The sequence below is a fragment of the Arachis duranensis genome, chromosome 6 (genome assembly GCF_000817695.3).
Source record: "Arachis duranensis cultivar V14167 chromosome 6, aradu.V14167.gnm2.J7QH, whole genome shotgun sequence".
Classification (NCBI taxonomy): domain Eukaryota; kingdom Viridiplantae; phylum Streptophyta; class Magnoliopsida; order Fabales; family Fabaceae; genus Arachis; species Arachis duranensis.
In genome coordinates, this window is record NC_029777.3 from 21,350,389 (window position 1) to 21,376,467 (window position 26,079).

At 35.9% G+C, this 26,079-nt stretch overlaps 3 protein-coding genes across 7 annotated transcripts; 1 reads left to right on the top strand and 2 right to left on the bottom strand.

Moving 5' to 3' along the window:
- Positions 1-387: 387 nt before the first annotated feature.
- Positions 388-5,118, bottom strand: LOC107493370 (uncharacterized). Its single transcript, XM_052251314.1, has 5 exons — positions 4,895-5,118; positions 2,095-2,299; positions 1,935-2,007; positions 1,412-1,577; positions 388-770 (listed from the first exon to the last, which is right to left on the bottom strand). The coding sequence occupies exons 2-5, from the start codon at positions 2,258-2,260 to the stop codon at positions 666-668; spliced, it is 510 nt and encodes a 169-aa protein (XP_052107274.1). The 5' UTR covers positions 2,261-2,299; positions 4,895-5,118; the 3' UTR covers positions 388-665.
- A 3,147-nt stretch (positions 5,119-8,265) lies between these two features.
- Positions 8,266-9,240, top strand: LOC127748322 (zinc finger BED domain-containing protein RICESLEEPER 1-like). The gene is made up of 3 exons (XM_052262588.1): positions 8,266-8,638; positions 8,720-9,050; positions 9,127-9,240. The coding sequence occupies exons 1-3, from the start codon at positions 8,273-8,275 to the stop codon at positions 9,195-9,197; spliced, it is 768 nt and encodes a 255-aa protein (XP_052118548.1). The 5' UTR covers positions 8,266-8,272; the 3' UTR covers positions 9,198-9,240.
- Positions 9,241-15,666: 6,426 nt separating this feature from the next.
- On the bottom strand, positions 15,667-25,447 carry LOC107493369 (pentatricopeptide repeat-containing protein At1g79490, mitochondrial-like). 5 transcript variants are annotated; one of them, XM_052263193.1, is made up of 4 exons: positions 25,071-25,447; positions 23,035-23,283; positions 19,610-22,168; positions 15,667-16,162 (listed from the first exon to the last, which is right to left on the bottom strand). In XM_052263193.1, the coding sequence occupies exon 3, from the start codon at positions 22,099-22,101 to the stop codon at positions 19,627-19,629; it is 2,475 nt and encodes an 824-aa protein (XP_052119153.1). In that variant the 5' UTR covers positions 22,102-22,168; positions 23,035-23,283; positions 25,071-25,447; the 3' UTR covers positions 15,667-16,162; positions 19,610-19,626. The 5 variants fall into 5 exon arrangements, with proteins under 5 accessions (XP_052119153.1, XP_052119155.1, XP_052119156.1 ...); XM_052263195.1 differs by lacking the exon at positions 15,667-16,162 and adding an exon at positions 19,000-19,254; XM_052263196.1 differs by lacking the exon at positions 15,667-16,162 and having other exon boundaries at positions 19,265-22,168; positions 23,035-23,184; positions 25,130-25,447.
- Positions 25,448-26,079: the final 632 nt, after the last annotated feature.

Consider the following 26,079-nt stretch of genomic DNA (forward strand, 5'->3'; position numbering starts at 1 on the left):
ACACTATCAATCTCCTGACTTTGGAAATATTTTTTCAATGGTTATTATGGTTATTCAAGTTTTTTTTTACTATTATGGTTTTATTGCTCCAACAGACAAAGAAATAGAAATAAAATGTATTGCAAATTAACTGACCATGTGAAAAGCAAGATTGTGAAAATCGAAAATCCAGTAGTTGCCTATCTGGTTCCCCAACTAAAAGTACAAGGGTTCTAAAATATACGTTATTCACGTATTTGATATTAAATTAATTAAATAATAACAAATATGCAAAGAACCAACATGTCCCAAATCATATCTAAAAATAGAACAACGAGAAAATTTTGGACAAGGAGACTAGAAGTATCAATTTTGAACATTACCATCTTAATCTCTTCTGCTAAAAAACGAGCAACATATCATTCATCTCATTTCTATTTTGATTAATTGCTCAGTTCCGGGAAAAATAAAAATAAAAAAATTGAAGGGTTAAACGGTTATACGATAATCCAATTAACAAATGAATTATAGTAACTCTCCTCTGCAAAGCTAAACAAATGGAGCAAAGAATGGTTTGTGTCCAAATAAAACAACATTGGGGAAGAGAAAAGAATACTCCAGGAAGGATTTTCCTCACAAAATTCTGCACTTTGAGGAGGCCCGGCAACAGCATCATCAGGATCCAACTATAAAGAAGATAATCCTTCTCGTGGAGGACTCTGGATGGCGCCTATTCTTTGTGGAGGCCACACAACATGGGTCACCCTTCCTCGTATGAGGCCCAAAGGAATCTGCAAACACAATTTACATGTTACCAAGATGTTAAAAGGTTGCAACCATAGATGGAGCGTGGTCTGAGGCCTTGGCGCAATGGCAACTAACTTGACTTGTGAGCAACCACACCCAGGTTCAATTCTCGGAATCGATCCTTTCCCCTCTCCCCCTTGTGTGTGTGTGTGTGTGATAATGACCAAAAATAAAAGGAAAAGAACATAGACAAAGTCTACAAAAATGAAAATCCAAATCAATAAAAATTTTCGGTCAAGGCTAACAGCATGGTACCCTTATTATCTATCTCAACATCAAAGCACATGAAAATCAATATACGAAACCCAAAACCGGAGTCTTGTTAAACGACTGATATATTAATGTATGCAAGTATTCATGTGAAATATAAATCAGTAAGATGGCTCAGCTGTAGCTGTAAAACCACAGTGAATAGCACCTTGATTGAATACATTACGCATGGAACATAAGGATACTGAATTAAACAAAAAAGCTCATATACACTACTATCTTTAAACATGTCAACAAAATTGACATTGACAGATAATAAATTACTTTTTTTGTGGCAATAGAAGCCTGGCTGGTCAAGTTTTGCAATATATTATATAAGTAACACGCCTTAAACTAAGTGATAAGAGAACCTTACAGATCCAAATTGTTTTGAATCCATGCTAAAAGCCGCATTATCTCCCTCAACCCAACAATGTCCTTCTGGAACCTTCAACACATCATAGTTCTGACGACTACTAAACCATTCACCAGATAATGCAACTATTCTCTTTATGTGTCTCTCCTTGTGATTCAATGGGGAACTACAAAAGGTTTGGGATGCACTAATTAAAATCTTAAAAAAATAAATAAATAAATAAAATCACCAATTAAGAATTTCAAAAGAAGCAAAACTTAGATCTAATCTACATTCTAATAAAACATGAATTATCTTAGTAGTTAAATATAATAGCATAATCATTCACCAGCACTACCAATAACTTGAACAGAAGTGCAACATTAGTCCAAGAAAAAATCCTTTGTGAAGTCAAACAATCACAGGGTCCAAGGTGGCAATTTTTCGTAACTATGTTGTTTAACTTCATCTAGACATCATATACCAATGTAAAATATGGCATATAAATGCAAACATATATTCAAGAGTGAAACAAATGTATTACCTGAAGACCACAACATCTCCATGTGAAAATTTGTATTTGTCAATGCAAAACTTCTCAACCAAGACATAATCATCTGCAGCATAACCAAATGGTCAAATAACAAAATCTGCAATCCCAGAAAACCATGTTTCTTATGAACCCCCTTTGGCAAGAATATTACCAGAGAAGTTTCCTGCAAAAGAGCTGGTATTTGGATTAAGTGTGGGAGACATAGAGCCACCCCGAACTGGAACCACTGTTACATAACGATCAGACACAATAACAGTAATGATCCCAAATGTGACAAACTTTTTGGTAAAATTCCACAGAAAGCTGCTTGATCCCATTTGTTCAAGTGCATGTTATGCCAAATGTATGTAAACCATCTACAACCAACTTCCCGAAATATCAATGAGAACAGGGGAATAGAGGAATGTAAAAGGATAAAAGCACATTCATTTAAATATATTGCATTAGTCAGTCAAAATTTCCTTTTTATGATTTTTGAGTGCAGAACTGTTACAATTTTTAAGAAAAAATAAAAGGACAAAAAATAACATAAGCTTTTATGCAAAACAGATGAAACTAGTTCTCCGTTGTCAATGGAGTGTGGATATGTGAAATGAAAAATTTGTAAATAAAAATTTCATCATGTTATAAGCCTTCTCATTTTTTAAGACCCCACCAAGCCCTAAACATCCACAAACTCTAATAATATAACATCTAGTTTGCCTAATTAATTAAGAAATTTTGAAAAGATAAAGCCAAGAACAAAAAGTAATTTCCTCTTTCCAATATATTGCTGATACAATCAAGCTAGAACAGTAATCTAAAGTGCTTTAAAACATACTTACTTAACAAAACAAATTAAATTAAAGAATCTAACAGGTCTAGCTGAAGCTTATTCATTAATGACATTTCTTAACTACAAATATTGACTACATGATTTAATTTTTCATCAACATTAATCGTCATTCAGTATTCTCAAGACATCTAAGTAAGACTTCCATTAAGTTTGGGAGCAGAAGCACCCTCTCTGTTATAACACATCATTTATTATTTATAGATAATACATAAAATAATAAAAGCATGGTATACAGCATATATAAGATTCAAAAAAAGCCTTATGCATTCTTATTTATATAAAGTAGGAGAGTAAAAAGTAACATAAACATTTAGTAAAATTCGAGGTTCCGACTACTGAACCAGTCATTGAATTGCTCTAACTATTGATTCACTGGTTTATTGGTTCAACCAGTTCTACCGTTTTGTAATAAAATAAAAAATAAATATAAATAAACACACTAAAACATAATTACAAGGTTCTGAAAACCGGACCGGTCATCAAACTGCTCAAGTCACTGGTTCACTGGTCCAACTGGTTCAACCGGAATAACAGTTTTAAAATAAAATAATAAATAAAATATAAATAAACACACTATAACATAATTATAGTCTAACATAAACTTTAAAATGTCATTCAAATTTAAAGTACTACATAAAATATCATCAACCAAAATCTTAACTTTTCTGGTTATAAGTTTAAAACAAGGTCTATTGTTACTTTAGCTAAGAGCATAGATCTGACAAAAAAATGAAGTGTTAACTTCTTCAATTATAAGTTTAAGAGCTTTGTGATATAGTAAGAGTATTAAGCACCAACTTATGGCAATATGTACTATCAAAGGATACATACGCTCATGTTTTGTGTGTTTGTTGCCACTTTGTTTGGCTAATCAAGTTTGGTTTTAAAGTATGAAATCCCAAAGATTCTAGACGTTGATTTCTTAACCAATAAAGTAAAACTAACAATATTCAAACTTTACACACAGTTACTTTCAAGTTTCAAGTTGACATAATAGTGATTAATCACATATCATTTCAGTGTTTTACTATATTCAATGGTATTAATACAGGCAGAAATGATAATTACCTAGTTTCTGATGGCTAAAACAGTAAAATATAGTTGCTAAAATATCATTAAGACAATAATTATTTGAGTTTATTTCAATACATAATTTGTTATATTTTGTGATTAAATTACAAGTATTCCTTTAGGAGGCATTTGTTTTGTTTTTTGGTTTATAAGTAGTTCATAGAAACTCAACCTGACAATGCAGGACAATCTATTACACAGTACTTGCAATAACCAAAACATCAATATCAAGAACCTGGCATAACTTCCAAGTTCATTTCAATACCCATTTTCTTGTTTTACTATGATGTTGTTATCCATGATTTCTAATTTTTAACACAAAAATTAACATGCTTTAACAAAGATTAACAAAGTTTTCACCCAATTTTTAACAATCTCAGCATAATGATTAACAACAGAAAAAAAATACTGAATGAGGCAATGAGCACAAAATTTATCACCAAGAAATTTTAACAAAATTTAACAGAAAAGAAAAGCAAGAACAAGGTAGTAACAATTTATCAGCATCAATTTATCATCAATATAACATAGTTAACCAACCTAGAACAAGCTAGTAAGCTAGTAACAGAATTGAAATTTATCAAGAAGCAGTGAGCACTAACTGAGCATCCGAGGCATTACAAATATATAAATTTTAAAATATCATCCAAATTAAAAGTATTACATCAACCACAATGTTATAATCTCGTCTAAATACAAGAAAGGTCCGAATAAAATTCAAGCAACCCAATAACAAGAAACAAGGACAATCTCAATCTCAAGAATCTCAACAACAATTTAGCAAATTAGAAAATTATCAACTTAATAATTTAGCAAATTAAAACAACATCAGCCCAACAATTTAGCAAATTCTCAACTTAACAAGTTCAAGAACAGAAATTCAGTAAAACCAAAAAAATAAAGAAAACAGGACAACAACAATATAACAGAATCAAGAGCATGATCAACAATCCTAAACGGCAGTAATAACAACAATAATTGAACAAGAAAAATCACAGATTAATAATCATAAACCAATTAAAACAACAATGACAGTAAAAAATACCTTCTAGAGTACAGCGGTGAGGGAGCACGAAGGGCTTGACACAACAGAACTGGAGCAAAGAAGGGATGGAGCCTGGTGGAACAGAGCTGACGCAGTGAAACAGTGGCTACGCGACGGAGGAACGACGCGAGACAAGTTGCAGTGGGGATGACAGCTTCAAGCAGTGGCAGAGACGAGCGCAGTGGGGACGTCCGCTTCGAGCATATGCGACGGCGGCAGTGGCTGGACGGCAAGTAGGAGTGTCAATTTAGCCCAAACCTTAGGGCTGGCCCTCAACCCTCTAAAAAAATTTTAGCCCACAGCCCTAAAAATTATAAAATAATATTTTGTAAGCCCAATCTTAATTAAGCCTCCCAACAAAAAAGCAAAACAGGGCTGGCCCTATAAGCCCTCCCAGCCCTAAATCTAATCTTCTCCTCCCTGAGACCCTGACCAGAGAACGCGTTGAAAGGGTGAAACTGTGAAAGGATTTGCGTTGAAACGGTGAACTGTGAAAGGATCTGCGTTCTACACTTCTACCTACGAAATCCGTGGCTACTTCTCCTCCCTCACGCGGAATCAGAGGTGGGTTTCTTTGTTTTCTATCCCTCTCTGAATTTCTTCTTTGTTTGTTTGCAATTGCATCACCCATTTTAATTCTATGATAGGTCCTATTCCACTAGAGGCCCTGCTGCTGATTCAAAGCAACTTGTCAGGTTTCGCAGTCACAGAAAACTCTTTTCTTGCGTCACTGGTTAGTAGTATATAATACAAGCACCAACATCTTTATTCATCATATCCATCATCCTTATTCGTGTTCATCAAGTCGTATATATCTTGTAATTGTAAAAAGATTATGGTGTTACCTTAATTAGTCAAGGTATGTAGTATTGTGAGAATCACGTTCCTATGTGTATTGACTACTGTATATTATATCCATCAAATGCTCATATTGTTTTGGATGTCAATGATTCTTTAATTATTAGTTGCTAACTTGCTTCCATTTTCTTGATTTCAAATATTTTCCAATATATTTATATAGTACACCTCATCCGAGATCATAACTCTTGTTTCCCAGTTATTATTATCCCTTTCTTTTAGTACAAATCACAACTAAAAGTAGCCCATCATGTAGAAACGAGCAGATTGAGATAAGTATTTCTATCCATATAATTGCTAATTAAGAATTTAAGATGATCATGATGCGTGCCTATACTCAAATATATATGTCAATCAAATAATACTCATATATATGCACTTTATTTTATCAACTAGTATTAAGGTGAAATATTGTTTGGCACAAATTTCTTTGGCACCACAAAACTTCCTTATATAGATAGATAACATCAACCTTGTGCTACTTCATGAATCAAAATACATAGTTATTCATCACTTGTTTAATTTTTGAGAGACGAATTAATACAGAGTAGCTCAGCTAGAAAGCCTTGGATTGTGGCTGCTAGTGTTGGAGTTGTGGAGGCTTTAAAGGACCAAAGAGTGTGCATGTGTATGATAAATAATGCCATTGGTGGATCTAGATTGCATTATTTGATTCTAAGGGAGAATTTTGTAGCTTAAGCCTAATCAATTAGTGAGTCATTTTTCTTGTTCTTCATTTGTATATATAGCTATATCAACAAGTGTGATAATGGTGGAGGATGCATGGTTCATATGAAATCCTGCTTGCAAAATAATGGGGTAAAGAAAATAATATCAAGAAATTTCTTGAGATAATTTTATGTTTGATGGGATTATATGGTATCTAACACTAACATGATTAGTGCTGTGAATTACGAATGATTAAGCACTCTTAATAACTTTTAGTTACGAATGATTCCTACACTTTATTATATGTACTTATTTCTAGAATCATTCAGAAGAGTCCCATCATTTTCACCTTTCTTTTTTCACCTTTTACCCTATTTTTGTTGTCTATGGCTGTGATATTTTGTGCTGGAGTGGATGAAACAAAATTATAAATGCAGTGGACCAATATAGTTGTCATAGAAGGTAGCTTTTTTAGTCATTTCTAATGTGTATATAGTTGTCATATTAGTTTAATTTGTTGAATTTTGCAGTTGCATATGCCTATTTAGATAAGATGAATAATTAATATGAATTAATGAATGTTGTTGTTGTTGCTATAGATTTTTAATACACATTATTTGGATATGATTAGAAAATTTATAAACATGGATGATGAGATTATTTCTGAGACTCCTGTTCAAGCTTCTGGTAGTGTTGATTCTGGTAAAAATGTAATGTTTGGAGGTTTTTTAAGAAGATTGGAAAATACAGAGATGGTATTGAAAAGGCTGAATGCAATTTTTGTCATCGTGAATACAAAATTGGAAAAAATCCAAAAACTAAGAATGGTTACGGGACTTCTCATCTGAGTCGTCATATAGTTTCTTGTAAATCTATACCCCTCAATATTAGATTTGATGATGATATAGAGGGTTTGCCAACTAAAATTGATCAGAATGTTCATAGAAAAAAACTCGCTCAAGCTATAGCAAAACATGATCTTGCGTTTAGCTTTGTTGAGTATGAGGGTATTAGAGATTAGATTAATTACATTAGTCCAACGATTATCATGCCTTCTAGAAATACTTTAGTTTCAGATCTTCAAATGATTTATTCAACAGAGAAAGAGAAATTGAGGCAGAAGATGTCTAGGATACCTAATAGAATTTGTTTGACATCTGATGTGTGGACAGCATCTACCACTGAAGGATATATTTGTCTGACAGCTCATTTTGTTTATGAGAATTGGCGACTAGTGAGTAAGATTTTGAATTTTTGTCGAATGATTCCTCCCCATACTGGAACTGATATGGAAGCAGTCTTATTTAACTCTTTGAAGCAATGGGGTATTGATAAGAAAGTATTCTCTATTACTTTAGATAATGCTTCTGCAAATGACAACATGCAAAACATCTTAAAAACTCATCTACGTAAGCAGAATAGTTTGCTTTGCGATGGAGAATATTTTCATGTGCGTTGCTCCGCTCACATTTTAAATTTGATTGTGCAAGAAGGGTTAAAGGTGGCTGCTGGAGCTTTATTTAAAATAAGAGAGAGTGTGAAATATGTGAAAGCTTCTGATGGGAGAATGATGAAATTTAAAGATTGTGTGCAGCAAGCAGAAATTGAAGAAGGTGTTGGTCTAAAATCAGATGTTCCAACTCGATGGAATTCTACATATATGATGTTGGAAAGTGCAATTAAACTTGAAAAAGTGTTTGACATCCTTAGTGTTGTAGATGGAGCTTATAAAGATTGTCCGACAAATGAAGAATGGAGCTTAGCAAAAAAATGTGTGAATTTTTAGAGCCATTTTATGAAACTACAAATCTCATTTCGGGTTCATCATATCCAACATCAAATTTGTATTTTATGCAAGTTTGGAAAATTGAATGTCTTTTGGAAGACAATCAAACTTGTGATGATGTTGTTATTATGAACATGGCTTTCAGAATGAAGATGAAGTTTGATAAATATTGGAAGGATTATAGCACTGTCTTGGCTTTTGGGGCAATTCTTGATCCTCGATTAAAGTTAAAGTTCTTGAGGTTTTGTTACAAAAAACTAGATCCTTCAACCTTTGAATTGAAGGCAAATGAAGTATTGGAGAAATTTAAAAGGTTGTATGGAGAGTACATAAATACTTTTGGTGGTTCAACAATTTCTCAAAGTAGTAATCAATCTCCTATGTCACCTGAAGAAGGAAGGCTTACAAAGAAGAGCAAAATGGTGATGAAGGTATTTAATTTTAATATAGTATTATTTTTCTCCTATTATGTTTATTCGTTATTTAAATAATCTTTATACTACATCTTTTAGGAGTTTAGAGAATTTGACTGTGAAACCCAAACTTCCAAAGATAAAGATGAATTAGAGATTTATCTAAAAGAAGGTTTGATTCACACCAATGAAGATGATTTGAAGTATGATGTGCTGAATTTTTGGAAGATTAATGAGGATAGGTTTCCCACTCTGTCAGTTATGGCCAGAGATGTTTTAAGTATTCCCATCACTACAGTAGCATCTGAGTCTGCATTCAGTATTGGTGGACGTGTTTTAACAAAATATAGAAGTTCCACTCTTCATGAGCATGTTCAAATGCTTATTTGCACAAGGAGTTGGTTACGTGGATTTGTTCCAAATCATGATGGTAAATATTTATGCTATTTTTTTCAAATAATATTTTAAATTGAATTTCTAACTGTTTTTTAATTGGTTGATTTTAGATGATGAAATTGGTGAAATTCATGAAGAAGAAGCGTCAACAGAAACGATGCATCCCCCTCAACATTTATGATTTTAGATGATGAACTTTTGTGTCAATTTTATTTTGATTTTCTAGAGACATTATTAATGGTAAATACTAGAAAGTAAGAAAAATGGTGATGAGATAGTGAATTCCATGTTTGATTTCTTGATATATATAGTTAAAAGTTGGATTTAATATGATCAATGTACATTTTTAACATTTATTTTTCAATTTTTTTATTTTTTACGCATAAAAATGATAAAGGGATAAAACAAACTAATGACTTTTAATAAGTTTTATGTGTGTTGAAATAAAAAATATAAAAAAAAAAAGATTAGGTAACCCATGGGTTGGCCCTAGGGCTTTTGGCCCATGAGGGTTTTTGGCCCTGAGGGCTTTTTAAAAATTTGACCCTATTAGTTAAAGGACTTTTTATTCTTCTGGCCCTATAAAGTAGGGCCAAAGCCCTATAGGGCCAAACATATTGACACCACTAACGGCAAGTGATGTGATTTTTTATTTTTCTTTTGCTGAGGGAGTGAGGGAGGATCGGAGAGCTCGAGAAGGAGAAGATGCAGGTTACGGAAATTAGGTTTACGTTAGGTTTTTCTTAATTAATTATATGATGAAAGAGCGCCACTTTGTGTCAAAGTTGAAAACCAGCCAGATCTCAGTCTGTTCAACTGGGCAATTTTCGGCCGATTCAGAGGTCCAACAGTTTTTGACACCGGCGATTATGCTTACTCGCCGAACCGCTATGCTTGTTGGTTTCCAGTTCGACCGATCAGATCGGTTCGAACTAGTTTTCAAAACATTGGTAAAACTTCATCATTTTGCAAATAATAAAATTAATAAAATAGAATCAACAATGAGGGTTTTCACAGCATCAATAACACCAATGGTTGTTTAAAAAACTGCAGCTGCAAAACTAATAGTACTATGTAAGAAACAGCAGTAGTAATAACAATGTATTAAACAAGGGTTTAAAATGCAAGACACAGCAACAAGAAGGGTCAAACTTTAATAGCATCAACAAAAACAATGTAATAAACAAGAAGTACAGCAGAAACCAGTACAAGGAGAAAAGATTGACGACAGAAGGTTGCAAAGCCCGAGAAGCAACGGTGAGGCGGATGAGGTACGGAGAAATCGACGAGAAACGGCGAATTGGAAGAGAGGTCTAGGAGAGAAGGAGATGATCGAGGAGATCGAGAAGCCGAAGGTGGTAGACTGAAGAGGAGCAAAGTAGTTACGCAGCTCATGTTAGGGGTAATCAGAGTCGGGTACACTCCTAGCCAAGGTTGCGAAAACTGGACCGGTCAATGAACCGGTGAGGCAACTGGTTCACTGGTTCAGTGGTTCGATCGGGATTTGACCGGGGTTCAACCGGTTTAATTAAATATAAATAAAATTGTTAAAAATTTAATATATAATTTTCAATATTTAAATTTAATAATTTCTAAATCTAAAAATTTTAATATGAAAATAATTTTGAAGTTATACCTCAACATGAGACTAAAAGGTGTTATACCTGAAAATTAGATATTAACAGATTTCTTAAAAATACTAACACTGGATACATTAAGATGCTCATTAAAAACACTAATAGAAATAATACATTCATAATAATTAAGACAGGATCTCTCCATTGTTTAGAAACAAATGGTACCAATAAAAATAAAAACCCCTCTAAACTACATTCTCAACAATTATCTAATTCTAGAAATTTCTACCATACCAAGAGTGACTTTATGTAGCCAAAAGAGAACACAACATATGGAGAGATTGACAAAAGAAAAAATACTTCAATGCAGGAACATGTCCGTGAATGCCATGATTGATTGAATTGGAAGGGATTTGTCATGGCTTCAGAAGCGAAATCAAATCCAAAATTTATAAATCCAAATTATAAATTACATCCAACAATTATAGAAAAATTCAAAATGATAACAATTCAGAACCCAGAAGATTATATCAATTCATACAGCATTCAAAATAAAAAATTATATTCAGCAAAATTCAATTCAAAGTCCAAAGTTCCAAAATTGAACTTATATCAAATTTATATTCAGTAAAATTCAGAATTACATAACGATTGATTCATATAATTAACAAAACAAAAAAAAATTGAAAAGCAGAATAAGAACTCTGCATCAAGCCATCAATTCATATAATTAACAAAATAAAAAGATTAACTGAACTTAAATCTAAACTAAATTCCTTACTGCAGCAACCAGCAATTCATACAGTTAATTAAAACCAAATAAAAAAATTAATTGAAAAACCCAAGAACTCACTGCGGTTCACGGCAGCAGAACAGATGCCCGACTACGATGTTGACAGAAGCCGACGACAAGCCGACGACGCCGACACCAGAAGCTTCAGTGTTCAGAGCTCAAGACGACGACACCGCTGACAGCTATGTTGTGGGTGTGTCGTGTGTGTTCTTCCGAAGACCAGACGACGATGATTCTGGACGCTTCAAACCGCGAGGGTGGCAACCGCTGGTGGTCACTGGCTCACTGACGGCGTCGATTGTGGTGTGGATGGTGGAGTCCCTCTGCTCGTTGGAGGAAAAGGAAAGTTGGGTTGAGGGAGGCGTGGTGACAACACCGTGATTTGGGGGTGGGTTAGCTTAGTGGGTCGTGGGTTTTGTTTTATTTTTTTCCCTTGAAAAAACGACGCCGTTTTGGGCTATTTTCAAAAACCAGAACTTTAAAAAACCCGTCCGGTTCGTCCGGACCACCGGTTAACCACCGGTTCAATCGGTTTTTTGACCAATTTTTTGTAGAGAAGTTTTGGAGATCAATTAGACCGGTCAGAAAACTTGTTCCCGGCTAACCTGGTCGAACCGGCCAGTTTGGTCCGGTTTTTAGAATCTTGCTCCTAGCATATTAAATACTATGAGCGTAAGTGGAAGCGCACCAAAAAATGATGTAAAATATCACTAGTAAATACAGCAAACAAAATTGTAAGTGATGTAATTTCGTACAGGTGAACAATAACCGCATAAGTAAATAGCACGGTTAAGTACGTTTTTCGTCCCAAAGATTTGATGTTAAAATCAAAATCGCCCCCCAAATTTTTTTTTCTTATTAAAATCATCCTCAACATTACAAAACATTATGAAATCGTCATTTTTCTACCTCAATTTTTAGTTTTTGACCAAATTACCTTTAACAATAATAAAAATAATATTAAAAAAATCAACCCCTACCACCGGTATCTCTTCACTCTCTTCCCACCCTATCCCTTTCCTCCGACCAGTCTCTCTTTGAACTTCCTCCCACTCCCCCACCCCAATTCTTCTTCTCTCCCTTTCCGCCACCCTAACACCTCCGCCCCTGCCTCCTTCTCCACCACCTTCTTCTCCCTCTCCATCACCAACCTCAACCCTTCTTCCATTGGCGTCGGCTCACCATCTTCGTCTCTCACGACGACCTCTCCCTCGCCAACCTCTCCCTCGGCGATCTCGGCCCCTTCTTAAGCCTCAATGACAACCATGTCGGCATCAACATCAATGGCGTCGTTTTAGCTCAAGCCGCCGATTTGAGTCTCCTACTTTAGTGTCAAGCCCAAATATCTCATTTTGATGTTGAATCTCGACTTGGTTCTCCTACTCCACCGTCTCTACCGCCCTCAACAGACCAACTCAGCCACACTTTTCACCACCTCAAGTTTCTTGTTCCTATTTTTTTCTTGCTCTCGTTCCTTGTTCGATGTTCTTATTCTGTTCTCCATTCTTCCTATTTTTTATTTTTATTTTTGAAGAATATATACATCAGTGTTTTTGTGGAATTATTATTATTTTATAAAAAAGTTTTGATTTTTTGTTCTGAGATCTTTAAATTACAATTAAATTTGTTGAAAGGGACTAAAAAAACTAGAGATAAGAACTAGTTATTTTCTAGAGATGAGATATTGGTGTGTATTTGATGGAGATGGAATGAAAAATATAACTTTTAAGTTATTGTTGCCATTGAGTTGTTGTTGCTAAGCTTTTTCCTTCTTTTCTCACCTCAAAATTGAGTTGTTGCCATTGTTGGTGTTGTTTAGATGAAGGGATGGTGCTGTGATGGATTCAGATTGATGGATGAAGAGTGGTGTGGTGGTGGTGGTGGTGATGACTGATGATGTAGGGGGTTAGTGGTAAGGGTGGGGCGGGTTTTCTTTTTATTTTTGTTTAAGGATAAAATTGTCCGAAAAATATTATTTATAGACAAAAGGACAACTTTATAATATTTTTAACGTTGATGGTGATTTTAATAAGAAAAAAAAAGTCGCACACGATTTTGATTTTGACCTCAGACCTTAGAAACGACAAAAGTACTTAACCCTAAATAGTACTATACAGTGAATAGTACCCGTATAGTAAATAGTGAAATATGTACTACGTTAGCAACAAATTAACACCCTCAATTTAACATGGAAAACCCATAAAATATCTGGAAAAAATCACAGGTAAAACTACAAAAAATATTCACTATATTCAATCATAATTACAATATAGTGTGATCACAATGGAACACTCTTATATCACAATTTATAGTAATTAATGAGTATTAGAGAGTCCACCTAAAATTCAGTATATATTCCTTACAACGCTTTAATTTTACATTAGACACTCTCTACAATATTTATTTCACAGAAACTATTAATTGCTTTTGTTTTTAGACAAGGAACTAATGCTCCATGAAGATCTTATTTATAGGAAAAATTTGGGCACTATAATAGAGTTTGGAACTGAGAAGAGTATTGTCGTCTGAAAAATGAGTCATTCTCTATTTTTGTAGATCATCTTTCCGAAGATATATCAAAGAAGGAATTGTACCACTTGTTCAACTGGATTGAACGTATAAATGATATATATCTATCACGAAAATAAAAAATGGTAATATTTATATTTTTGCTTTCATACGATATAATGCGAAGGGTTGATCTATGAAGACTATTGCAAAAACGAATAGAATGAGATTGCGAAAAAAGGTTGTTTCAGTAGGAGAAGTTAGGTATCGGTGAATGAAGTAAAGAATATAAAGAGGTATCATGATGTTCATGGTGCTCCAAATATTGTAAAGCATCATTCTCAAGGGAAGACTCAAAGGAATTCAGGATGAATGTGAAAGATATGAGAAAAGAGAAAAAAGAATATTCGCATGGCAATGGGTGGACGAAGAAGATGGAAGTACCCATTGCAAAAGAGAACTTAAACTGGTTACATAGGAGTTTAGTAGGCGATATGATGAAGGCCATTGATTATAATTCTTTAAAGGCCATGATTGGGAAGAATTTTTCTCAAGTTGTGCAAGTACGAGAACTAGGAGCATACTGATGGTTTCAGTGGCTAAGAGAAGGGGGGGTTGAATCTTAGCCCCTTTTTTGCTTGCTAACACTTGCTGGTCTTAAAAGAAACTTTTCTGTTTTTAGCTCGTCCCTAGCCACGAGACATTTTCATTTTGTCTCATCACTTGACACGAGACATTTTTTATTTTTCATCTGAACAGTAAAAACAGAATTGTGATAGGAAGAAAGAGAGAAGATTACACCCAGATATATCCTGGTTCAGCTGCTAAGTGCAGTGCAGCCTACATCCAATCTCCATCACAACAATGATAGAATTTCACTATAATCATCCAGATTACAAGTTGTAAAGTGCTAACCCAACTTACAAGGGGATTCCCACAGAATCATGAAACACAACACAGATGTACAAAGGAACTCTAGGACATCTATGGCTTTTTCTTTTAATTTTGCACTCTTTGCCTTTTTCCGCTCTATGGCTTTTTCATACAAACCTCACTGTTTGCCTTTTTCCATGAGACTCAAGACATGACAAAATTAAACAGAAAAATACAAAACAGAAAACATTGAAGAAGAAGAAGAACTGCTAGCTTAGGTAGCTCTGAGAACTCTGTGCCTTACACTCTCAAATCTTACTCCTTGCTCCAAACAGTGGCTGTTCTCCCTTTTTAAAGAAGAGAGAAGCCTCCACACTTGAAGCCAACACCCAAACCGACTTCTTCCTCCTTCAAGAAACAGAACCGGTTCGGCCACATAGAGATAGAAGAGATAACCATGCATTAACCAACATGCAATTACCTCTAGTTCTTTCTTGATCATCACCCTTCATCAATCCGGGCTCTCCATCCTTGGCTTCCTCTCCAAGATGGATTTCTGGCCCTTGATGCCTCATGATGATAATGACTTCATCTGCTTCAATCTCTGCCTTCAATCATCACTTCGCCACTCTAGCTACTCCCTGTGGTGGTTGAGCAGAATCAAAGACAAGCCATGCTTCAAGAATCTCACCTCTTGGCCGAATCTTCATCCTTCTTTTTTGAGTATGAAGGATCCGAGATTACCTCACCAAATCTTACCAGATTAGGTGATAATCTCAACCACAGCATACTTTTCTTTTTCTTTTTCGTGCCATCAACTCGATGGTCTTGTAGCTTGTCCTTCCCTTGCTTCAGTAGCTCCATTTTTATTTCAAGGAAGTCATTGTTTCCTGTGTATTAACCGAAGAGAGAAGAAGAAAGAGATGAGAGAGAATATGAAATTAGAGTAAAAGCAATTAAATGAAATGTAGCAAGTTAAAAGAGTTGCTTTTACTTCCCTGGTGGGTTAGCGTGTATCATTAATCATAATGATTCCCATCACATCAAAATCAATTTCTCTCTCATAGTTCCAAGGCTAGCATATTAATTTTGAAATCCATTCTTAGCAAGCAATGGAATCCGTTGGAAAGCAAGAAGCCTTTATGCTTTCATTTAAACTTGGTTTCGGGCTAGACTTGGAAGCTTTCATCAAAGCAATGTTTGGACTTGGTAATATTAGGATTTAAATTGGCCCAAAAATATTTTCGGACCACAGCATGCATAGAACACTTTTGGCTTATTGAATTTTGGCCCAATAAAAGCATTTGCTTTCCTGGTAAGTTTGAATCAAACACCAAGCACACAAGAAAGCATTTGGGCTTGCATCAATAACATTCATCCTGGCCCAAATAAAACCTGCATTACAAAATTAATTTAATCAATATTAAATCCAAAATTAATTTTGCAATTGATCATATTAATAATGTTTAGTCATCACAAATATTAATTTAGAGTTTTCCAAACTCATCACATACAAAGCACTTTTGACTTTTAATAGTTTATTGAATGCAGAAGAACCCCTCACATTCAAAATGAACAGCCTTTTGCAAGTTTTCTATAGTGTATAGAGATGGGAAAAGAAAGAGCAAAGTGAAACTCGAAGGTGTGGCTAGAGTGTTTTGGTGTTCCTTTGCATACGTGGTTAGTGGAGACATTCAATATGATAGGAGGCTAGTAGGGAAAAGTAATTGGGTGTGACAAAGACACAGAATTATGCATATCATTTAGTGTGAGACGTGTGCAAATTAATACTTGTGTTATGGACATAATCAACGAGTAGATCTACATCACAATAGGCACAAGTAGAGTCAATGTTCTAGTAAAAGAGGTTGGCCATGAGAGTTACGAATTGGATTGCAAGCTGAAAGAGGAAGGTGAAATTGAGTCTTACAAGAGCACCAGGGAATTTGGTTGTTAGTGGTAAAATATCTATAGTTTCACAGTAGTGGGCAGTGATCCGGCGGTTGAGTTGGTGATGGCGAGGCCAAGGGAGGAAGATGCAGATAAGGGTAGATTGGTAATTCTAGAATATATTTTGAATGAATGGATTAATTGAAATTCAAATCAGAAGAACAATAACAGGGTAACGTATAAGAAAGATTTAGAGGAAAGTGCATATTTGGTGGGTTATAAAGATATAAATGAGGTGGAATATGAAAAAACTGTTATGTTGGGATTATTGAGGTGGAACAATGAGCTGAACAAAGGGGTCTTGAGGCAAAAAAATATAAACACAAACAAACTCATTGCTTGGCCCAATAATATAAGATGTGCCAACGCTACTAGGGAAAATAAATTGGGCCTCATCACATTAACCAAAGGCCCAGACCAATGCAAAAGCGGGTACAACATGTGTGTTGGGCGTTGAGATTCTGGATCGGGTTGATTCCATTTCAAATAATGGGTTCTGTGGTTCTCTCCATGGGAAGCATGAAGGGAAGCAAGAAGGAAGTGGAGGCTTGCAAGAGAATAGTAACGAGATAGACCAACGAGCCGGCGTTCAAGACAAGTGCTTGATGGCGATGGCGACATTGTCTTCTCTACCGCTGGATAAGAAACACATCTGACGGAGCGCCAACCTCAGGAGCTCGAGACTGAAACTGATCACCTTGCTTTGTTGATGATGGAGGGGTTCAGTTCTTCTAGGGACGATGGGTTTGATGGTGATCTGGAAGTGAGTTGTTCAGAGCCTAAAAAAAATAACTTAGTCTACAGGGTCGAATCTGTTGATGGTGGAAATGAAGCAATCAATGGAGATTGTATGGTCTTGGATGATGAGATATTTGATGATGAAAATGTTGAGATTGACTTAGAGGTTGGCGTGGATATTGAGGATGGAAAATAGAGAACTAGAGATGAGAAGGCATTACAAGGGAAGGATCAAATGCTTGAAAATAGGAGAACATAGAAATCGGCAATTGAGTCAAGAGTGGTACAGTACAATGAAGAATACAAAAATGGCTATTCTCCAAGTACAAAATAAAGAAATTGGTAAAAAAAAAAAAAAAAGAGATTGACAAAGCAGAAAGAGAAAGCACGAAGATGTAAATCCAAAAATCATAAAAAGATGTGTTGTAAAATCTTAAAATGATTTTTAACTCTTGCAATGTCAGAGGTGACAGGGTGTTGAAAAATTGAGTATGGTGAAAGACATGAAAAAGAAAAATAAATTGAACATGTTAGGATTGATTGGATCTAAGATGTAGGTTGTGACTAAGTTTGATCTAGTACAAATTTAGGAGAGTGATACTATGGGATGGGAGTAAGGGTGGCAAACGGGTCTAAACCCGCTGGGTCGGCCCGCGTAACGCGCCAAAAAAGACGGGCCGGGTTGAAAAATTGGGATCATCAAAGAGCAAAAACTCGCCTAACCCGCACCGCTTAAACCGTAGGCCTTGCGCAACTTCTTAGTTTTTTTGGCAAGGGGATATTTTTGTAATTTTTTTGCCAAAATCCAACTTCTTCCAACCCAACTTACAAGAGTATGAAGATGAAAATTGAGTGTTTTGGATTATGTTTATGTTGCTTGGAAACAGTATTTATAATTATGTTTTGGAGACAATATTTATAATTACAAAGACTTTAATGTTTGTTAATATAAAAAATATAATTTTTTATACTTTTAAAAATTATAAATTTATTAATATGATTGTGAAATTATATATATTATTTAGTAATTAATAGTATAAAAAAGGAGGAGCTTTGGCGGGATTAGCCCGCCAGCCCGCAGTTAGGCAGGACGGGGTGGGATTCTAGGACCGCCTCACTAAGCGGGGCGGTGTGGGCCAACTCGCTAAAAAGTGAGCTTTTGGCGGGGCGGGGTAGACTTTCCCGCTTGCCACCCCTAGATGGAAGTATGTGGGATCAGAAGGTGCGTCCAGGGTCTGTTATTAATGTAGTAGGAGTGTACATGGGCCGGGTTAAACCGGGTTTGGCCTAATCTAGACTCGACCTGAAATATATACCGGGCCTAATTTTTAGACCCTAACCCAGTCCTAGACCCGATGAAACCTACACACCTTCGGGCCGAGTAAAAACCAGGTGAAAACCGGGTCTTTAGCATGTAAAAATCACTTAATCTCCAACTATTATTTCACAATTCACATATATATATAAACATGACTAAATAGCTCCATGAATCTAGAGTGATGCCTAAATATGTTTGAAAAAGCTTAAAAGAAGTCTTTCTATTGTAGCAAAACTATTCCAGCAGTACAAACAAAGCTCTTCATCTACATTGCATGTGAAGCAGCACCATAACAAACAACATGTTCAGCATGTATAGCAGAAGAGCTATTCATAGTTAGTTTAACACTTCCAAAAAATAGCTCCTCCAGTTAACACCAACAAAATCTGTATCCTGTCCATGTAGTAAATTGCATTGAAGTCCTCAACTCTTTGGAGGACAAACATGTTAGGAACTTGGATATTATGCAGTGCCCAAAGTCCTACATCGGGTAGTATGAAATGTTTGATGTTGTATTAAGAAGAGTGGTTCTTCCTCTTAACAACTAGCTTTTAAGACGTTATTTTCCACTTTCTCTACGTACTTAATACATGCAATCTTTTTCGTCCTGTCCTATGCAGTCATCATTCGCTTTTGTCCATTTAACTTCAAGCACCACTCATACAGTGGAACTAATTGAAAATTTGAAACGAAATAATCTAATATGCATGTCATGGGAAAAATTTTATTCCAAATTCTTTATTACCTAGTAACTGTTCATGGCATTGGCTTTCTAAACACACAGAAGCATTTGCACTACTCAGTAACCCTTTGACTTACAATTAAAAATGAAGTACCTGTTACTATCCGATGGCTACGAAGATTGCTTATACTCCCTGCCAGAAATGAGAGGTTTAGGTGGGGATAAAGACCTAATTTCAGGTGCTGAACTGGGAAAAAGTATGTTGAGCCTGTGCATCAGGATATCAGCCCTAGATGGAATTTCATTCAGAAGAAACTGCTGAACTATCGGTTTCTTAAACCACTCCATGACTGAATCTCCTGTGGCCCTAAGAACCACCTTACTGACCTCAAATGGAGACTCTACAGAGCTCAACATCTGCGCAATCACGATCTTTAAAGTGGGCCCTGTCACCAGCTTAATCCGTCTTGGTACAATACCGTAATAGAGCATGCGCTTCCTAAACCTGTGAAGAGTGTGCACTACTGCTATAAGAGCTGCTCCAACAGACAAGTTTCTAACATCAAGGGACCAGGCGATATGCTGATCAAAAACTATAGCCTTTGGGAAAAGCTTGTTCTCATATGCAACCTTCCAAACACATCGAGCTCGGTTTATCTGCCCCATTAGAACTAGGTAATTGAGAAGAACATTCACAAAGTACCTTGCTGCGCCTTCCTCCAATTCATAATCAATACTTTGAAAGAATTCCCTGACAAAAGATAACACCGGTTGTCCCCTCTGCTCTGGGCCACAGAAAAGTCCGCACGTGAAAACATGCGCCTTATGCTTCGTAGCGCTAAGGATAGACATCAAGTGTCTCTCATTCTGCTCTTCCTGACACCTAACTAGATAAGCTAGAATGGACGTGTAGAGTATCAAGTCAACTTTTGCAGCTGAGTTTACATACGTTTCAAGAAGAGGCTTGGCTGATTCATATAATCCATTCTTCATGCACGACTCAAACAACTGCCTGATTATAAAATTATTGGTTCTAATCCCGGATGAGCCCATGAAACGCAGCCACCTCAAAGCAAGATCAACTGAGCCTTCCTTGATATAAACCATCAAAACATCACTAGCTGTGACATCCACTAAATATCCCATGGCCTTCATTTCAAGTAGGATTTTGGCAGCCACATCCACCAGCTTCTTATTAGCAAGTAGAGTCAAAAGAACAGTGTATGTGCTCAGAGGAGGCCTCAAACCAGCATTTGTCATTGAATTGTACAGCCTCATTGCATGATCTATTTGTCCAGACGCAGCATGCATTTCCAATAGACAAGTATATGTAGATGGAGTCGGCAGAAAGCCCGCTTTTTCCATGTCTGAAAATGCAGACAGAGCAATGTCAAGCTTCCCTGATTTCGCATGGGATTCAATGATCAAAGTGTATAACCCAAAGTTAGGCCTGTACCCTGTTTTCTTCATCTCATCCCAAAGCTTAAGAGTAGTTTCTAACTTTCCAGACTTCACATAAGATTCAATTAGAGAAACAAATATAGTAGGTGGTGGCTTGTACCCATAACCTCGCATCTCTGTGTAAGCCTTCATTGCACTGTCTAATCTCCCAGCCTTCCCCATTGAATCAACAAGTGACAAAAAGATGCTTAGGCCTGGCCGGAAACCTCTTCCTTTCATTTCTTGGAAGAGTTTGAAAGCAGCATCCAGACGGCCTGACTTTGCCAAGTTTGGGATCATCAATTCGTAAGTTGAACTATTCAATGAACAACTGGCCTTTTCCATGCTCTCGTATATCTCAAATGCCTTATAAGGCAAACCTTTACCCAAAAACAAAGTAATAAGGGAATTGTATGTTTCGGTATCAATCTCACCACCGGCCTCCTGTATCTTCTTAAAGCAGCAAAATGAGACCTCCAACTTCTCAGCATTGGCCAAATATTGAATCACCCGATTACATGAAACAGACAAGGAAGCTCCAGTACTGGTAGAATCACCAACCATCTCATCAAACAATGATTGTATTCCATCAAAGTCCCTACGCTGGTTAAGAGAATCAAACAAGATAACATAACACTCATCACTAGATGAATACCAAGGTTGCCGCTTCGCCCACCTAAACAAACTCAAACATGCATCACTATCGCTAGTGATCTTCAAGGATTGAACAATGTGAGTCATGTTAGGCACAAACTGGAGCTTGCCCAATTGTGTCTCCAACTCTGGCCCCCATTTCCACCTCTTCCCAACCTCAACTATTTTCGCCACAGCCGCAGCATTTACAAAGGGCTTCTTGACCTCACCCACCATCACATGATCATCAATCCCAGGCTCCACGGACCTTATACCCTTCCCCTTGTAAAGGATACTACCCGATTCATCCAAGTACTCAATTTCCTCAGTCCATTCCTTATGCCCACCACCATTATGGCAGTAGCATCTGATTGAACTAAGCTGCTCAACAAAGTTCAAATCTCTGCAGAAACCTGCGATTCTCCGAACTGAAGTGAATGCGGTTATAGAGGTAAAAGATATTAACTTTTGCTTAAAAGGTACCGGGGAAATAAAGGAGCGAGGGACAGAGAAATTGTGGGTGAGTTTGCAAAAATTTGTAGTGGAAGAGAGCAATCTGCGGTGACGAATCATTGAATAATCTTCTTCAAAATAATCTTCCACAGGTTCCCCAGTTCATTTCAGGTCCAACAATAGTAGCCTGTAAGGAAAGTAAGAATTTAACTGGAAGAGAAAACAAATAAAAAGTGATGCAGAAGAACAACGACAGTGCAACTAAAAATAGTTTAGAGCAAGTACAGGTTAATAGGAATTGAGCATCAACAAAAATTAGCAGCCAAAACACTAACAATTTGCAAAATTCAACTTATAGCAGAGGCAGCAAGAACACCAATGCAATGATCAATAAAGGGCTATGCATGGATTGGATTATATAAAATTGAATCATAAGCAAATTAAAACCAATTTTTGTGGTCCAAGAAATTTAAGAGATAACTTTTTTCTTTTAGGAAAAAAAGGGTAGCAAGTCACAAAGTATTGCAAAATCATATTGTTATGAACCCTTTCATTTATAAAATATATACATCAGAATTACTCTACTCAGATTTTGTTTCTGTTTTCGTAACTAGAACATTGGAATAAGCCAACAGAAGAATCTAAATGAAGTTAGAAGCCCCAGTCCATGAAATCACACCAGATTCGCAAACATAATATTGAGTAAAATTAACAATTCATTATCTAAGGAAGTTCCAAAATGATTTTCAGATTCCAAAATCCCACACTTTTTCCTTTTGCATTTCTCAGCAATGTTAACCATCCAATCAAGCTGAACATCACATGAATTAGCACAAAAATCACAAAGCCGCATTTCCCCCCTATAGATATAAAGTTATGATCAAAAGCAAAGCGAGCATAGCAAGCAAGAACAAGAAACAATAACACTGCTCATAGGTCAAGAAACAAAAGAAAAACAACAGAACCAGCTCCATTGAAGGTAACAGCATTAAAGCTTCTTCTAACTGAATATGCAAGAACACAGATTCACACAGAAGAACAGAGTATACTCACAAATTCGCACCGAAAAAGCAGCAGAAGCAGAACGGCAAACGCAGTGGAGGCGACTGGCAAGAGCGGAAGCAGGAGAGCTGAAACCGAAGCCGAGTGGCGTCATCGCAGACTCAGCACCAGAGCAGCAGTGGAAGATTGAAGAAACACAAGCTTCAGGCGCGGCGGCGGCGGCGACAGCGACGGAGACAATGAGACGCATAAGAAAAAATAGTTTATTCTCTAATTTTAAAAAAATATTGAAACAATTACCTGTATATAAAACACAAAATCAAATTTCATAATTGTTAGAGGAATGCTTTTTCCGGATGAGAACATACGCCAAACATATATTGGAATAAAAACTATAATTAAAAGAGTTAAAATCAACCAAGTATGGATACTATATGGACAAAACATATGACATGACACTATTTTTTCTTGGATATAATTCATATAAAGACATGATATACACGGTCGAATCAGTTGAATCTGTAAACCAATGAACCAATAACTAAAGTAGTTCGATGATCGGTTCGGTTTCTAGAATTTTGGTTTAGGGTGCAATATGTTGCTAACAATAAATAATTAGTTGTAGGTTTATGAATAGATCGACACACAATTTGTAACAAAGAAGCTTTTTGCATCATTATGTATCTGTTGTTTTGGATGGATTCCTAGGCAATTTATAACAAGGTTTTTGGCATCACACATTTATCTTAAAGCAGTTCTGCATTTTCTTAGAAGTAGAGTTTAGGTTTTTTGATAATTTTAACGTTGAAGGTTTTGTCAAAAGTATCCACTTACGTTTAGAATTATTAACACGACCGTGGTTGAACCGAAAAAACCGTTTTATAATAAAATAATAAATAAAATATCAATAAATATATTAAAACATAATTATATTCTAACATAAACTTTAAAATATCATCCAAATTAAAAGTACTACATAAACTATAATGTTATTATCTTATTCAAATACAAACTCAAAAGTCAAATAACAAAAACAACTAACCAAACATAAAATGCCAACATCCAATTGATCCAAGTTTGTCATTCAATGTTATTAGTCATTTGGAATTTTCATGAGATCAGCTTGACTTATTCCATTGGACAACTTTTAGTAAGGTATAAATCCAAGTCAATATATGGAAATGCAAACCAAAAACTGAATGTTTGCAAAACATTTCATTGATCAAATGCTGAAATGCTGTGAGATCAAATAACCACCAGCAAGCATCGCAAAGCAAAAGTGCAAAACAATCATATTCATCTTGGAACCACACAACACAACCCTACCCTAATCAATTAATCAATCAATGCTTCAAAAATTAATCATGCTTCAAGCAATCAACAACAAGGTTTAGAACCAACAATTAATCAATGTTTCAACAATTATTATTACAAAAAATCCGAATAGAAAATTCAGCAACCCAATAACAAAAAATAAAGACAATCTCAATCTCAAGAATCACAATAACACCAGTAATTTAGCAAATTAACAATTTGATAAGAACAAAGCAACCCAATAATCTCAATTTCAACTTTCAAGAATCACAACAATTTAACGAACCAACAAGTACAAAATCCAAATAGAAAATCCAGCAACCCAATAACAAAAAACAAAGACAATTTCAATCTCAAGAATGAAGAATCACAATAACAGCAACAATTTAGCAAATTAACAATGTGAGAAGTGCAAAACAACCCAATAATCTCAATTGCAAGAATCACAACAACTATTTAACGAATTAACAAGTACAAAATCACAGGTTCACAAGAACCCACAGCAAATCACTCCAACCCAATAATCTCATTAAGTCAAAATTATTCGATAATAATTCAACCTAGTAACAAGTTACAACAACAAAATTCACAACTTAACTAACAATAATTATTCATAATTATTCAACAATCATTCAACAAAGTTCCCAGTTCAGTTCACAATTCACAGAAAAATCAAAATTCTAAATCATAGACATAGCTTACAGTTCACGGTTCACAATTCACATAACTTCACAGTAACAACAAATTATTCGATTATAGTTAAAAAAAATTACCTAGAAGCTAAAAACCTTGAACAGAGCATGCAAGAGGAAGACACCACGACAAGTTTCACCTTCGAATGGGCTTCGAACGGCCTTCGAGCAGGCAGTGGCTGCAGTGGAACAGAGCTGGCGCCGACGGACAGTGACTGCGCGACTGAGGCTTCCACGTTCGCCCGGTGGCTGCGCGATGGAGAGGAAGGAAGTTTGCGACGGCTGCTGCGCGATGAAGGGGAAGTGAGGAAGCAGGCGGTGGCTCTTCGAAGCTGGACGTTCCGACGGCGGCGATAGCAGGCGGTGGCTGGACGGAAGTAAGGGAGGACCAGGAGCTGTGGACTGAGTGTGAGAGACAGAGAGAGGCTAGCGCGTTCTGGTTCTGGAGGTTAGGGCTGTGGAGACTGGACTAATGGAGTAGACGAGTAGTGGAGGAGTTAGGGCTCATTGATTCAGAATCAATGAAACGGCGTCGTTTGCTTCCCAATTCAAAAAACCGGCCGGATCACGGTTCGGTTTGACCGACCGGTTCCCAGCGAGTTCGACGATTCAATAGTGGTTTTTAAAATTTACGGTTTTTGCATTTAACCGATTCATTTTTTGTAACGGTTTACGGTTTAATTGATTTGACCGGCCAGTTTTCAAAACCTTGATTTTAACCCACAACAACACACAAGTAGAAACCTCCAAAAAAGTAATACATTGAATAGGACAGTGTTACTCATAGTTATTAAAATCGGATCGGATCGATCAATTCAATCAAAAAACCAATTAACCAAACCTAATTCTAGTCTGATCCAATATTTGGACCATACAAAAAATCAAACCAAAACAAATCGATCAAACTCGAGTTAAATTAGTGAGAACGAGTCAAATTTGACTAATTTAACCGAGCCGCTTAAAATCTAAAATTTCAAGAAATGCATGACATGGGGGATCAAACCCCTCTGTATTCAGGAAAAAGAGTTCTTTTCTTGCCACTAAGCTACTAAATACTATGCTTCTTAATATTATATATTCAAATTATAAT

Bases quoted from the DNA above. Each gene is read 5' to 3' on its own strand.
- LOC107493370 (XM_052251314.1), bottom strand. From the start codon at position 2,260: ATGGGATCAAGCAGCTTTCTGTGGAATTTTACCAAAAAGTTTGTCACA. The intron at 2,008-2,094 runs GTAATATTCTTG...GTTATGCTGCAG, and splicing joins TTTTGCAGGAAACTTCTCTG to ATGATTATGTCTTGGTTGAG. The intron at 1,578-1,934 runs GTAATACATTTG...AACCTTTTGTAG, and splicing joins GGAGATGTTGTGGTCTTCAG to TTCCCCATTGAATCACAAGG.
- LOC127748322 (XM_052262588.1), top strand. From the start codon at position 8,273: ATGCAAGTTTGGAAAATTGAATGTCTTTTGGAAGACAATCAAACTTGT. The intron at 8,639-8,719 runs GTATTTAATTTT...TACATCTTTTAG, and splicing joins AGAGCAAAATGGTGATGAAG to GAGTTTAGAGAATTTGACTG. The intron at 9,051-9,126 runs GTAAATATTTAT...GGTTGATTTTAG, and splicing joins ATTTGTTCCAAATCATGATG to ATGATGAAATTGGTGAAATT.
- LOC107493369 (XM_052263193.1), bottom strand. From the start codon at position 22,101: ATGATTCGTCACCGCAGATTGCTCTCTTCCACTACAAATTTTTGCAAA.